The following is a 15031-nucleotide window of genomic DNA, read 5'->3' as shown; positions in this document are numbered from 1 at the left end:
ATGTTTGTTGGCAGATTTTAAATAATCTAATTTTGTGAGTTATGCACAGAGGGACACAAAGATTCTGACTAAGTTAAAGTTAGTACTTCTTAGAGTATTTGTGCCAAGCTTTTCTGTGACAGCTATCTTCAGTTTATCTGTTTACTTGATGAGGGGAAGGTATGTAGCCAAGCAAGTGACAAGCAGTATTCTAAACTACTGAAACTAAGTTCTAGGGGCATAGAAGAGCATTCTTTTTGTTGGTATTGGGAATGACAGCTGGGATATATCTTGAGCAGATAAGATTTTAGTGTTACGGTTCCTCAGCTGCAACTGCACTGGGTTCTTGGCTCTTCCCATCTGTTGGAAGTTACTTCCTTGGCAGTAGAAACAGCAGAGACATATCTATGCTTCTACTTACAACCTGGTATGAGCTTAAATAGTTAAATTGTTCATCAGTGCCCGTTTGAGTTGTGGGGCAACTGCTCAGTGAGGCTGTGGGGCATCAGGGTTAGTTGGAGCACACGTGGGTGTTCTCACAGGTTTCTATACCATCTGTAGAATGTGGACATGACTTAGTGGTGGACTGGGCAGTCTTAGGTTAATGTTTGGACTTCATTATTTTAAAAGTCTTCCCCAACCTAAAACCTGTGCCTGAAACAGGCAATGTCTTCCATCACTGGTACTCACATCTACAAGAGCTTCCCTGCAGAACCATCTGTGAGGATGGCTTGCTGTATATAAACCTTGGCAGCTTTGTTTTTTTGTGTACAACAATATTTCAAACAAAGGAGCCAATTTCTTACCAGTTGTTACCATGTGAAATAACTAACGGGTAGCTGATGATGAATGTGGTGAAATATTATCTAAGCTGTCAGAGACTCACAAATTGTCTTACTGTCTGAAGTCCCAAAGTATTATAATTTGAAAAGTAAACTGGTATCTTCCTATTAAAGGACAGAATTGAACATTGCAATAAATATTTGCAGGGTGCTACAAATGCAAATATTAACTATGTTTTTATGGTTTGTTTCACAGTGGAATCTTTAGCTTTGTCACTGATGGCTGGCATGGAACAAAGTTAACACTCACTTCCACTGAACTAAGGAAGAACTGATAGCAGAATTTATGTTGAAATTCCTGTGTTAAAGAACCGTAAGCATTTTGCACTCCAGTTTAAAATGTGTATATCTAAATGATGCTGGTGGTTTGGAGCTGTGTAAAATATTTTAAAATGTAAATAATGTACAGGTAAGTGTGTTGGTTGTGGCAGTGTGTGTATATGCTTCAACATCAAAAAACATGTACAGTGTAAAATTCGTTCCATGTAAACAGTCTTACTTGACAATACATTAAATGTATTTCATGCTGGAAAAAAGATTTTTTAAAAATTTAATTATGAGTAATTGATGGTTTACTTTTTCCATTAAGTTTCCAGTTGTGAATAGGTCACAGGGCAGCATGAAGTGGTGTGACTCAAATTTTGGTGTTTAGAAGGTTGGTTGAATTAATTTTTGGCCTTTTTTTCTTTGCAAAAAGGCTAAGAAGCATTCATCTTCTTTGCTTAGTGGTTCTTAAAAAAATCTTTAAGAAGACTGTTACAAGACTTATGTAAAAAATATAAGATTAATTTATCAAAATAGATTATAGCAGAACATAAAAACACAGTATTTTTTATGTTAAATGTTCAGATGGTTACTAATTTTAGTGGTAACTTTGGTCAGTTTAAGTAGGATTAAGATGGCTGTGTGTAATGTATTAGTTGCAATGATTGGATTGTTGAGATATTTCAAAGGTGGTCAGATATGACTTGACCTTTATCCTTCTTCTAAGGCTTTTGCAAGCAAACTTTTACATCTAATAGCTAATCTCCTGTAAAGTAGTAGATTGTGATACAGAAGGGTACATTTCTGGACAAGTAAATGCATGAGATGTTCTGCACGAGATGACTTGCCCTGTCACTTCCCCATTAAAGTTTCTCTGGAATTCTGGCCTGAGTACACCTGCATTAAAAAAGATAAAATCAATCATAGCTATTTACCTAATGATTTTTTGAATAAATAAAAGATTTGATAATTAGAATTTCATTGTTGTCTGTGTTTCTGCTGAAATTCAGTCAGTAACTTAGTTTGACAGGTTTTTCTTTAAGGTAAATGAAGTATACTACTACTGAGACTGTGTGGCTCATTATAAAACTATTTTTTCAGCTGTAAACTAATAATTACTTTATATGAAAGTGAATATTTGTGTTTGTGTTTGAACAGGAGATCTCAAGGTTCTTCCAAGTTACAACTATGAAATGTTTTGAGGAAATTAATTCTTTTCAAGTGTAACACTGAGAAAGTTTCTCCTGCCCTGTAACATGTTCATTTTTGTTTGACTGAGTGAAGGTTTTACTTTAGACAACAGTATGTTTGTATTGTCCTTTGCTACCACATGACACACTTTACCAAGGAGATGTTTTTTGTGGTAGGTGGACACCAATTAACAAAAGTAATTTGTAATTCTAGTTGACCATGACTGGTTCTCATTTAAGATTCCAGGTTATTTATTTACTGCTAGCAGAGGCAGTGCATTGCATAGTAACTTTCTTACCCAGAGTAAAATTGAATAGCATAGTGAGAGTTTTAAAAGACATGCTTGTGCTTGGAAGTTCAGCACTTCTGTGCACTGGTTCCTTCCTTTTGAGTGTGTCTTGTACTCTGTGCTTTTGAACTGTCTAACATAGTTGCTTTATTTGTACTTCCTATACAGTGATTACCTTCAGTGAAATGCCTACTTTTCATAACCTTACCTTGGATAATATTAGCTAGATGTGGGAGAAAAACAATCCTTCAATTCTTCATGCTTTTGAAACAATAATTCCTATCGAATCCCTTTGCCAATTTTACTTACTTTACGTGAAAAACCCTGTGCAAGTGAAGGATTTTGCTATTTCACCCCATTTCCTGCTTAGGGATTAATGTTGGATTCTGCAGAGAGGCTTCTGTGCACTTTGTAGACAAGTGATGCCTGCATGCTGTTTATTCAGCCAGCTTCCAAGATTTGCTCATTTCTCATCACAAAGGCACAGTGGAAAGTCTGGCTCTGGAAACATTTACTGATTCTAGTCACGGACAATGCTCAGTGTTTAACTTCTTGTGTGTCAGTAGTACTCAGCTGACAAATTCACTTCAGTGAGTCGTTCTTATGGCATTCCTTTTTCTTCAGAGCCACAGGAAAAAAACCCAAGTCCTGTCTTTTAGTGTGCATGCCCCGGGATGCCACCAGGACCTTTCCATCAGTCCCCTGGCAGTTGCTAAAATGGTTATTTACCTGTTTGGAAAAAAAAAAAAAAAAAGGGTTTATTTTCTTTACAGAGCAGTGCTATTACTTGGATTCTGTCCTGAATCCATTCCTTCTGAACATTTTGACCTTGTTTTCAAATTTCTGGTTTTGTCAGTTATTTCTGAATTGATTTGAATCTTAACTTTTGGATATTTTTCCTTTTTGTTAGAGGAGGACACAACATTTTAATATGCTTTACTTGCACCTCTTGAATTTCAAGTAAGCAATTTTGGAGACATTAGAAAAGGTGTGATCTGTTCCATGTGTGTGTAGATTTAAAGGACTTCTGTCATAGTCTATTGCTTTGTGAATTGTCAAGTTTAGCTAAAGGAAAGCATAAAATACCCAGCAAAGCATGTAGAAACAGAACTTTCTGGCTTCTGGGGTATAACATTCTTTGGAAAAGAACACACTCCACTATTGGATGCTGTCACAATTTCATTTCAACCTTTATTTGTTCTCATTAACTTCTAGATGCAGTCTTAGCAGAGTTGCAGCATAGAAGCCCTTATCTGACTCATCACTTCTCTTTCTTCTCCTTTATTTTTTCCTGTGCACTTCTGTTACCTCTAGGCCACATTTTAGCACTGATTTCTTAAATTCTCCAGTGCTTTTTTTGCTGTCTAGTTTTAATAACTCTCAATTAACCATTGGGTCTTTGAGGACCTTTGCGTTTGTCAAACACTTGATATAAAAAAAGTTAGCAACTTTTGATTGGATGGTTTCCATGGGAGCATGAATTAAAGACAGCAATGCTAAATTACAGACTGATTAAAAAAAAAATCCTCTGATGTGCTATTTAACCTTATTAACTAAATATCTGTAAATTTGCAAATTCAGCTTTCCTCTTGTACTACTTTGCACACTTACAGAAAAACCTTTCCTCATGGATTGCATTGGTATTTTCTGGCTGTTGTAGTGTCTTGTTGCTGCACTGTGCATTTATTGCAGGGAAGGTTGCACAGGATCGCAGGTTTGAGGCCCTAGAGAGCTAATGAAAGTATCACAGAGATAGAGGGGCTGAATTGCCTAACATACATGCCCTGATTTCTGCACTTATGTCCTGCATGAGCAAAACGAATGTAATTTGTAATAGAATCAAGAAAGGATTTCACTTATGTTAATGTCTGCCAGGGAGTTGAGTGGGCTCTGGTGTGGTTTGGCAGCACAGTGTGCAGCAGGATTGGAAAGCAGAGTGCTGGGATGTGGGCCCATTGTATGCACAAAAAGAGTTAAATCCCTATGAGTTAACAATAGAGCCTTGGTTTAGTGTTTCAGGGAGCTGGAAAGCAGAATTAGGGAACGCTGCTTGCTCAGATCCATTTCTAGGAGGGGAATTGGAACCAGAGAGCTGCAGGTGTCATCACGTGCTAGTAAGTATTTATGAATATGCAGCACACCTGCTGTTGTCAGCTGTGCTTGTGGCAGGACATGGGCACTTGGGTTAAGAATCCGGCTTTTCTTGGAACTAAAGGTAGGTATGAGTGACCAGATCATTGCACTTTTGTAAGGCCTTGTCAAGTGGAGGGCTGCTAACAGGAGTTACGTGTTTAGGTAGCTGGAATAGGCTTCCTGCCATGGGTCAGGTTGCTGCTTTGCTCATTGAGGCCTCTGAGATGCTGCTTTATGCTTGTTCTGTTCTGCTTAAGCTCTCCCAAGTGCTCTGTCCTCTCCATAGGTGCCTGTTGGGATGCAAATCCCTCTGGGCCCCATTCACACAGGCTCAGAAGTACTCAGAAATGTGAGGGCTGAATTAAAACCTTCAGAGAAACTAAAATATATAAATCCATGCAGATATAAGGTAGAAATGTAAGTTTAGTTTTAAACAAGTAGAGTATATTTCAAGTGCCTTAAGCAGAAAAGGGACTGTATTAGTAAGAAAAGCCCTAAAGCCTAGTTTAAAATTCAGTCGCATTACTTTTTACAAAGTTAGCTAAGTTCTAGACATAACAAAAACATAATGTAGCATTGCTAGCATTCCTAGATAGAACAGACAGAACTATGTAAATAGAATTTGTGTGAGAAATTACAACCACTTTCGCATATCAGTGTTAGGCCCAGATAGGTTGAAGAAGACAGCAGTAGAATGGTGTTTGTAGCTGATTGGGTAAAAAAAGAATAAAAATGCACTGCTCTGAGAATGCTTGAGATCACAGATGGATGCTGCTGCTGCTGAGAAGGCTGCTGCTGCTGCTGCATCTGCTTGGGACATGGGGAATTTATGCCAAACAACCTCGCATGCGTAACAAACTGTTATCCTTTGAACTCTGCCTTCATGAGACTGATTTAGCCATGCAATAAATGACTTTTACAACCCGGCCTCTTTAGTCTTCTATGAAGACCCCTTCAGCTCGACAGGTGCCCATCTCCTGAGAGCTGAAACAATGCATTACTGTATGCAGTGTGGAACTATATGCTTTTGTAGACTTGCTGAGCTTTAAACCTTTTGCCACATAGAATATCAAGTCTGTGCTGACTTCTGGTGTGAAAAATCTTGTCCAGTTCTTTAGAGCATGGACAGGAGATATGTTGCCAGAAGTTGGATTTAATTTTTAAACTGATTCATAGACAATTACCTGTTTCCTTGTATGATGTCCTTTTCTTGAGGTTGTCGGGACCATTGCCTGTCATGATTTTGTAAATACCTTTCTGTGTCAGGTCATGACAATTTCCTATATTTATGAGGATGAAAAATCTCTGAACTCAGCAGGTAAGAAAAATTAAACTAATAGCTAGATACGTTGTTATGCTTAAACACCAAAATATCTGCAAAACCAGAGAGTAACATCACCATCTCAGACATAGTAGACACCCAAGTGGCAGAACCACAAGATTCCTGTTGAAGTTCTCAGGCTGCTGTGGAATGAAACTCTTCTGTGTAATCCTGTGGGCTCCTGGAAAAGATTCTTTCATTGCCTTTGGAAAAATACTTAAAAGCCCAAAGAAGAAAAGTTAAAATAAAGTGAAATTAACTAGAATTCAGGAAGTAGACCTGTGGCTGTCCTGTAGCATAGTGCCTTGAACTTTATCAAGCTTTATGAAGTCTTGAGACAAGTGTATTAAGCTTGTTCCTACAATATTATCTGATACTTGTGTGGTTTAGGTACAGGGTACATGAATTGCCAGAAACATTATACATTACTGTTGCAGATCTTCCTAAAGATTGTTGACAGGCATGGGTTAAAATCAGGTTAAAATAAATTCCACCCAAGAAAGAATCTCAAACTGCCATAAGTCTGGCTTGATAAAAAAACACACCTAGTTTGCAGAGTCTAGGATGTCAGTTAGGGACTTGATTGGGAATATGTAGATTACATGTGTCTTTAGCTACACCTCGAAGGTCTGTATTCAGTGGCAGGGATAATCGAGAAGGGCGAATAGAGTAGAGGTAGAAGCAGGTTATAGAGACCCACTGAATATCTTTAATCAAGTACTGTCATTGCACTACTTAAGTTCCACTAAAGTGGAAAGCAGGGAGTTCTGGGGGCATTACAGAATTAAATCAGGCATCTGGAATGGTATTAAGTGGGCTCACTTAATATGGTTCTGATAGGCATGCCACGTGTTACATGAGACCATAGACATTCAGATGGTAAAATGTGATTGTTGTCTAATTCCTATATCAAATAACAAAAAAAATCCATCATCTACTTTTTTAATATGAAGAGTTGTTATAAACTGATGTATAGGAATGCTAATAAAAAGCAGATTGCCCCAGCAGTGGGGAAGCAGCTCCTTTGCCCACGCAGTTATTTAGATGAAGATAACAAGATCTGGGGCATCAGCCAATCCTTAGGACAAGCTGTTGTTTCCTGGACAGGATGTGCCAGTTGGCAGTCTTGCTTTCATACAAAGCAGCTGCTCCTGGCACCAGCTGGCTTTCAGCAAGTAGGGGAGCCACATTTGTGGTCATGCTTGTGACAGACTGGCAGACTATGAAGTATTGCCCATGTGGGGTCAGGCTGCTGTTGATCAGATTTCATGGGGAGTGTTTGACTTTGCTGTCCTTGCTGTGGCTCTGTAACAGATGTCTCACTGCTGATGTAGGCCAAGTGGTTGCATTAAGACAAGGCTGTTATGAATTTGCACTTGCTCAGGACAAGGAAACAAAACTAATCCTGCTTTTCAAAGGTGAGTAATTTACTTAATCAAGCTCCTTGTCCCAAGCAGAGTTTGCAGAAAAGAGCATAAGATGGATAGCACTGGAGACAATCAGGTGTCAACTCTAGAAATGGAAGCATCCAGCCCTGGTTGTATTTTACACTTTTGCTTGAGCTGGGTTAGAGCTGGTAAGGGGCTGTGATGGTTGAAAGGAATTGAAATGAATTCATTTGGTGTATGCAGTCAAAATGTTTATGAATGTATATAGACAGAAGAATAGTAGCTGTGTCCTAGAAAATTAATTGTTTCATAGAAAAGACCATGTTGCAGTAACATAAACATGGCTATGAAACTGTGTGATTTGATGAAATGGTAATGATAACATTTTGCAATGATGCATAGCTTCTCCACAAGCTGTGGAAAATCTTAATGATATGGAAAGGGTGGAGTAACTGGATTAGATCATACTTGAAATAATGAAAACTGGGGGTCTTGTCTCCACTCTTCACAGGCTTTCTTGTAGATGCTATTACAAAAAGGTTATTTAAAGAAACTTGAGGCAGTGCAAACTTTCTTGGGAAAAAAAAAAACAACCAATAAGTGAAGTAAAGCACTAATTGTTCTGTTTTTAGCACAAAAATCATTAATAGCGCAGTGTCCCCTGAACAGCTGTTGAAAACAGAGACTTAGAAATGCATGCTATGGCAACAGTATGCAGTTTGATTATGATTAGAGAGGGTTTTAAGAGTAAATAAAATATTGGATGCAACTTAAAGCAGACAAATACAAGCAAATAGGTTTTGATGAAAAATGGTTTGGAAGTTCCTATGCTCTCAGGTGACTATTCCTTACGTGGAGTAGTTTGTGGATTCTCTCTGCCATAAAATAGTGGCTGGAAATAGCAATCTTGACAAATGTCCATGAAAAAGAATGTGCAGTTTGATTTTGTGCTGCAGTATCAAGTTCATTAGATCGAATCTTGAACAAACAAGTAAAGCTGAACTTCAGTAGGAGAACACTGCATGGAAAAAATAAGAAAACTTAAAAATTATTAAGTACATGTTTGGTGTTGTTTACAGAAAAGTTAAAGTGGGAGGTTGACAATCAGCAACCTGCCTGTTTTTTATGGTTTTGATTTTAATGAAATGTTGGTTATTTGGGGTATGAACACCACAGGCATGAGCACCCTCTGCAGGATGTTTAAAGGGGTTTCCCAGGCGATCCCTTTTGATTTTTTGAAGGTTAGTTTTTTTCATCCTTACGGCTGATGTCTTTCCCTCGCCATGCTAGCGAAGTTGTGAGGTGGGAAGCCCCGCCACTGACCTGTTACTGCCGACCCCGGTGGCCCTGGGGCGCTGGTTGTCTCTGCGGTGGTGCCGGATGGCACCGCTGGGGTTTGTACGAATGGGCACGGTCGGCCAGGGCGTAGATTTGTGTTCCGAGAGACAGACTGCACCGTGTACAGGGGACAGAAAAAGTCGCTTTCAATAAAAGCGAAGGGCCAGGGACGCAGCTCTGCCACAGGCGGCAGCTCCCGGACTATTCCCGGCTCCCCAGGAGGAGGAGGAGCCGGGCCGGAGCCTGCCGGGGGCGGGAAGGGGCGGCAGGTTTGGGATGAGGCGGGAGGAGGAGGAGGAGCTGGAGCGGCAGGAAGGGTGTTTCCCTGCGCAACTCCCGGCTGAAGTGACTCAGACAGGAAACTCCCTGCCAGGCGCGGCCCAGGAGCGGAGCCGCCGGGCCGACGCGACCCTCGGCGGCCGGGCCGAGCGGACAGACAGACGGACAGACAGAAGGGCTCCTCCCGCCGCCGGGCAGCGCCGCTCCCGGGAGCCGGCGGAGAGCGGGTGAGCAGCGCTTCCCGGGGCCCGCCCGGACGCCTTTGCCCTCTCCCCCGAATTCGGGCTCTTCGTCTGCGGGGCTGGGCGGCTCCGCACCCCTCTCGCCGGTACCCGTGAGCCCCGTGTTCTCACGTGGGGTTTGTTTATCCCCGCCGCGGTATCCGGAGCCCCCGGAGCCGGGAGTGCCGGCGGCGCCGCGGGGGTCCCGCTGCCGGGCGGTGCCCGCGGCCGCGGCGGGAAGGGCCGGGCGGAGCCGTGGCCTCAGAGCGGGTTGGGGCCCTCACCGGTGGTTACCTAAAATTTTGGGGTTTATTTCTGGGTGTGAGGTTTAGCTTGTTTTCCCTTGTGCGTGGCCCGTGTGTCGGCAGCACTCGGGTGGTCAGAGTTCTGCCTCCTACGCTGTATCGGAGTGGGCTAGATGAGGGAAAAAATAAAAGCAAAAAGCTCTATGCAGGTTCATTTCACTCTTCAGAGGAAGGAGGTGATCTGTAGTGTGTCTAAGGACATGGAATAACTTCCTCATGAGGAACTTGAGTATTATCCTGTAAAAATAACTATGCTGTAATGACAGCAGCACTGCAAGCTTGAAAATCCCCAGACGGATGGTCTGCCCCCCCATCCCTCTTCTCTGATGAGCAAAGGTGAAGACAGATACGCACTTCGTCTTTCTGAGTATTCCTGTAGTTCATCAACATCTCTGCTAATTTTTGGCCTTTCAGTAGGCTCTCATTGCCTTGATTTTTTTTCCTGCGCTGTTTGATGGCAGGTTGGAGTAGCATTTAGACATGTAAATGGTTGTTTGTGCCAGGAAGGCTGTTGGAAGGAAGTTGTCTTTGTGGGATGTAGCCAGTCTGCCTGAAGTGTTGGCTGGAGAGTGTGTATTGGAAGAGGAGGAAAGCTAGCTGGAGGAATTTCTTCTTAATTAGAAGGTCATACCAGGCTTTTCTGTAAACTGTGGGAAATGGAAAGCTTAGGCTAATGAGCAACTCCAGTCCTTATTGCATTCCAGTTACTTATTTGGCATAACTTTAATATAATAAGCTTACTGAACATGTACATATGCAGTGTTGTTGGGTAGTGTTTTCTTCAAAATTGAATTTTTAATAATACTGTAATACAATTCAGCAATCTCTGAATTATATTTTTATTAATTGTACTTAAATTGTTTTATGCTCAGAGAATGTCTGAGCTATGTGATAGAAAAAGCATTGCAACTCCTTACCTAATTTCTGATTCTTGACTTAATTTAAGTCCCACTTTTACCTTTAAAAAACTTTTTTTTTTTTTTTTTTTTTTTTTTTTTTTTTTTTTTTTATTTTTACTTTTGTAAGCACGAAGTTTCTCCTGTTCTAGTGTAAAAGACTCTTTAAGCTTTCCCAGGCAACTGGTCTGAACTCTGGCTGGTGTAGGCAGCCAGTTGTTTCTGTAGCTGCCAGGAGGGAAGAAAAGGAATTTGGAATAAGTCTGTAGAGCTTTGGGTCTGTACTTAACCCCAGTATCATCAAAGCTTGCTTGGCTTGCTCCCTAAAAAGTGTACATCAGTCTTTCTTTGTAGCAGCTTAGATTTTTTTTAAATTATTTTTTTAAATTTTATTTTTATTTGTTTTGCTAGGGACTATGTACTAGATGGAATATCTCTAATGTGCTTGGGTTTTCAGGTTGTCACAGCTAATTTATGTATTCTAAGAATAAACCTCTCTGGGTCTTAGAAAAAAACCCAAATACTCTCAACCCCCAACATCCCTGCTTGAAGTGATTTTGTTTTGTTTACAGGAATGATGCCTTAAGTTTTAGCTTTCATGTTTTTCAGATTCTGTGCTGTCTAGGTGTGTAGTTCTGAGCCTCATATTAAGTGCTAGTAAGCTCTTGTCACAGAGTTAAGTAGACAAAACAAATCCTTTTCCTGCTGGAGACCAAGGACAATGAGTACAACTTTCAGGTCCAAAAGCATAAATGACAGTGGACTGAAGGGAGGAACAAGAAGGATGAGACCTCACAACCTGAAGCTGTAACTGGACAATTAAACCCCAATATGCAAATGGACCAAAACTTATAGAAGTGTAGGACCTCGTGACCAGTGGTCCATTTTGTGACCATTCTAAGTCTCCCTTGAGGGTAGCCCTGGCCAGGCTCTTGTACTGCCCGAGGTGTATCCTAAAGGCCTTTCAGTAAACACCGACTTTATTCTCTAACCCTGTCCAGTCTCTGTTTCAGGTCAGCCTTCCCAAGGCATCAGAAAGACTTTGTTTTATTTACTGGTCTTGGGTTTGTCAGTTTCTTTTGAGGGTCCTGATGCGGAGAGTGGAGTGGTGTTTGAAATATGCTCAGCTCTGCTACTTTAGAATTTCTCCCATAATAGGTATCACAGCATTCAAACTTAAATGGACCCAAATTATCTAAGTTTGTTTTGGTTTTTTTTTTAATGTATCTTATAAGAAAGGGAATGTTCCACAAACAGTTCAGACTTTTCAGTTTTTACCTTCTGAATGTGTGACTTATTAAAAAAAGCTCATAGTCCTTTAGTGATGTACCTGTAATCTTTAAAGTATTAATTAACAAAATTCTTGTTTCTTCAGTTTGCCTTAGGTGGAAATTGTCCTCTAGGCCTAAACCAACAGATTCTCTTGGTCCATTATGCTGACTTTGTATCATAATTAAGTAATTACCAAAAATCTCTTCCAGCTATGTTCCATGTTAGATGTTTGTCTGATACACACTCAGGTTTTGGTTAGTGCTTTGTTTAGTCATTCTGGGAGACAATTGTCTTGGAAGGCTTGTTCCTGAGGGTAGATTTTAAAATCTTGCAGTAACTCTCTTGTCAGAATCATCTGATTTTTATTTTTAAAATTGTTTCTCGAAGATTTCCAAGATATTCAGGTTGAGGTGGAAAATTCAGAGTGGTTGGAATTGAGCTACAAGATTGAAACAAAAATATGGAACAAAAATATCCCCACAAAGCTCTTTTTGTGTGGAAACAATTGTATTCATCCTCTGGCCTGAAAGCTGCTAGAACTGCTTACAATCCTATAGAAAAGAAAAATAATTTTAATATAATTTCCATGCTTATTTATTTGCATATCAAGGGGGTTCCCTTTTAAAGTTTTTGCCCTATGCTTACTGGGCAAGCACTTAAGGTGATTCCTTTGCTGTACCAACAAGTAAACTTTTAAAAATACTTTTAAAAAAGTTTTACCCTGCCAAGTTGGAAGTCAGCTGTATATTGACTTTACTGCTCTCGAAACAGTGACTGTGAGCTTCTGAACTTCTACTGTTTATACATTTTTAAATAACTGCAGCTACTATGGCAAGCCCCAACTTAATAAGCAATTATGCTTGAACCAAGTTAAGTGCTTGTTTACCCAGGGATGCTGCAGGAGCTCGGCACAGCCCAGGCATGAGTGGCCAGTGAACTTGTTCGAGGTGGATCCATCCATGTGCGTGGGAATGTGATTCATTTAAACATTCCTGAGCTTTCCCTGTGAAAGTGTTCTCAGGGATGAAGGCAAAAAGGGAGGAGTAAATGTAAAAGATTTGTAAATTTTTGATCTGTAGAACATATACTTTGTTACAAGTGGCCTTTGGCAGACTACTTTTGTAGAGCATCTTGCTACTTTTTGGCTACATTGTTATTTGTATATGCAACAAATAAAAGCCACCTATTCTTGTCCAGGTTTTTATGCAGATCTGAGACAGTAAAATGAAAGAAGGACAATTCAGCATCGTGAAATATGACTGTATACCTACACAAACTCACAGAGAGCTTGGTAATGGTGCTTTATATTTTAAGCTACATACGTCAGCTCAGGATTATTCTTTACTGCATGTCTGCTCTTAGAAGCTGACATTAGTAGGGCTCGGGGGCACACTTTGCTGTGTAATGCTGATAACAGAGTGCGTATTGATTTGCTTTGTTAAAACGTAATTCCATTAATCCACATCACTGCCTTTCTGGTGGTAAAATTAATGTATGATGCATTGATGGGACTTGCTACAGGAAGACAGAGGTTGCAAAATAGCAGTTTATCTTTCTGCCTCTTAGCACCAAAAATGTTGTATGATATTTTGGGTAGCTCCTCATCTCTTGTAAACACACTGGCAAAAATCTTGAAGCTTGTTTTCTTCATAAGACTGAAAAGATTTTCTCTGTGTCAGTATGCATTGTTTACTGTCTACCTGTATTATGTCTGTAAATATATGTGCGCTCTCAAGTGTGTGTATTTGTGAAGAAAATCCTGTGTTCACACACTTCAGTGTTTTGAGGGAAAAGTGTCTATCTTGGACTTAAACTGTAAAAAGTAGAGTTGTGGTAAAGGTTGGTATGGCACAAATAATCATCAGGCATTAGCCACCTCAGAAGAAACCCCCTTTCCCTCAGGCTGACCATCAGCAGACAGCAGGTGAATTTATAGCTGTGTAGCCTTTCTGCAGAAAGATCATTCTGGAAGAAGTGAATTAAAGCTGTGGAAGAAGTGATTTAAGCCAAGTTGAGCACAGATCCAGCTCAGGGTGTTGGAGAGGAAGCCTGTCTCTCCAAAACTTCCCAACTGGGAGATGGTGGTGGTCCCTGCTTCTGAGAGCAGCACTTGTGTCCTGCTGCTGTATCCCTTCCCCACATTTTCTGTAGCTGTTTTATTCTGCCAGACCTCTGCTCCTGCTGGAAGGGACCCCAGCAGGGCATCAGTCTGATGGTGAAGTCAGGGTGGAAATCCCTTCATTGCTAAATTAGCTGCCTGCTAGGCATCTGCTGTGTGGGACTTAGCTAGCTGTGGTCTGCTGTAGATTTGCAGCCCTTTTAGTCATGCTCCGAGGTCCCTGCCATACTCTTCCCAATGACTGCAGGGAAGTAAAAGAGAACATGGTAGTTCTTTAACTGAGTGGCTGTTCTGTGATTCTCTGTGTGTGTATTGCCAGGACAGGTGCTCTGGCCTAGGCAGAGCTTAAAATGAGTGCCCTCCACAGGAGTGCATGTTCCACCTGTTAACTTTACTAAAGTTTTACTTATTCAAGCAATTGGGTAAGGTGTGGAATTGGCACTTCTGTTCTTGTTTTCATCAGAGGTAAATGCCAGAGCATTTACCACCAGTCTATGGTACCCTCCTTTTCTCAGTTTGTGAATGCTCCCAGCTTACAAAGTGGTTTTTTGTGGGGTGAACTTGTATGATTTCTCTTTGCTTGAGCCAAATACTGGGAGATTTTTCTCAGTTCAACAATCTGTCTTTCAGCCTTTCACATGGCTGGTTTTTGCAGGTCAGTTTTCCAGCAGTGTTGGTCAGGAGATAATAGAGTGACAAATAAACTTTTTAAAGCTAATAATTGCTCATTTGGTGGAAAAAAATACCACCCCCCTCTACTCTCTCCACTGAAAGGCATCTTAAGAACTCAGGCAGTGTATAGACTTATGCTTACTAGATTACACTCTCTGCGAATGGTTAGCAGGCTTAAGTCTCAGTAATGTTCTTATGAATAACTATATTCTAAAGTTAAAAAAAATAATTAAATGGTGCTTTTGGTTTTAGAAACAAATAGATTTAAAAACCAGTACTATGGTTTTATGTTAGGACATGAGTCTGAAGAGTTGACATGCTAAGTAGTGATTCCAGCTGTGCAAATGACACAAGGTGCTTTTGGGACATGCTTGTTTTATGCACTACACCCATACAAGAGATTTTTTTTCCCCAGGGTTTAGATGAAAATATGTTAGTGCTGTACTTCACTTTAAAATATTTTAATTCTGATAGGGGCATGGATGCTTTGTTGGCAGGAAATAAAAATGCTGAAACTATTTA

General features: G+C 40.4%; 2 protein-coding genes across 6 annotated transcripts in view; both read left to right on the top strand.

Moving 5' to 3' along the window:
• Positions 1-15031, top strand: part of TUBGCP5 (tubulin gamma complex component 5) — a gene marked incomplete at its 5' end in the record, with an annotated part of 49154 nt that overhangs the window by 21421 nt on the left and 12702 nt on the right. For 2 of the 3 annotated variants that reach the window (XM_083854631.1, XM_083854630.1), the window contains one exon: positions 1018-2039. In XM_083854631.1, the coding sequence (XP_083710757.1) occupies positions 1018-1064 (47 nt within the window). In that variant the 3' untranslated portion in view covers positions 1065-2039. Of the gene's footprint in view, positions 1-1017; positions 2040-15031 lie in introns of those variants that run through there. The other variant, XR_014589284.1, reaches the window with a different exon arrangement.
• Positions 1050-15031, top strand: part of CYFIP1 (cytoplasmic FMR1 interacting protein 1) — an 83695-nt gene continuing 69713 nt past the window's right edge. The window contains exon 1 of one of the 3 annotated variants that reach the window (XM_083854627.1): positions 1050-1134. The gene's annotated coding sequence lies outside the window, so the exon portion shown is untranslated. Of the gene's footprint in view, positions 1135-9132; positions 9252-15031 lie in introns of those variants that run through there. The other 2 variants (XM_083854629.1, XM_083854628.1) reach the window with 2 other exon arrangements.

This window comes from Zosterops lateralis, assembly GCF_965231275.1.
Source record: "Zosterops lateralis genome assembly, chromosome: 2".
Classification (NCBI taxonomy): domain Eukaryota; kingdom Metazoa; phylum Chordata; class Aves; order Passeriformes; family Zosteropidae; genus Zosterops; species Zosterops lateralis.
The sequence above is the reverse complement of the archived record's forward strand: the minus strand, read 5'-3'. Positions and strand labels throughout refer to the sequence as shown.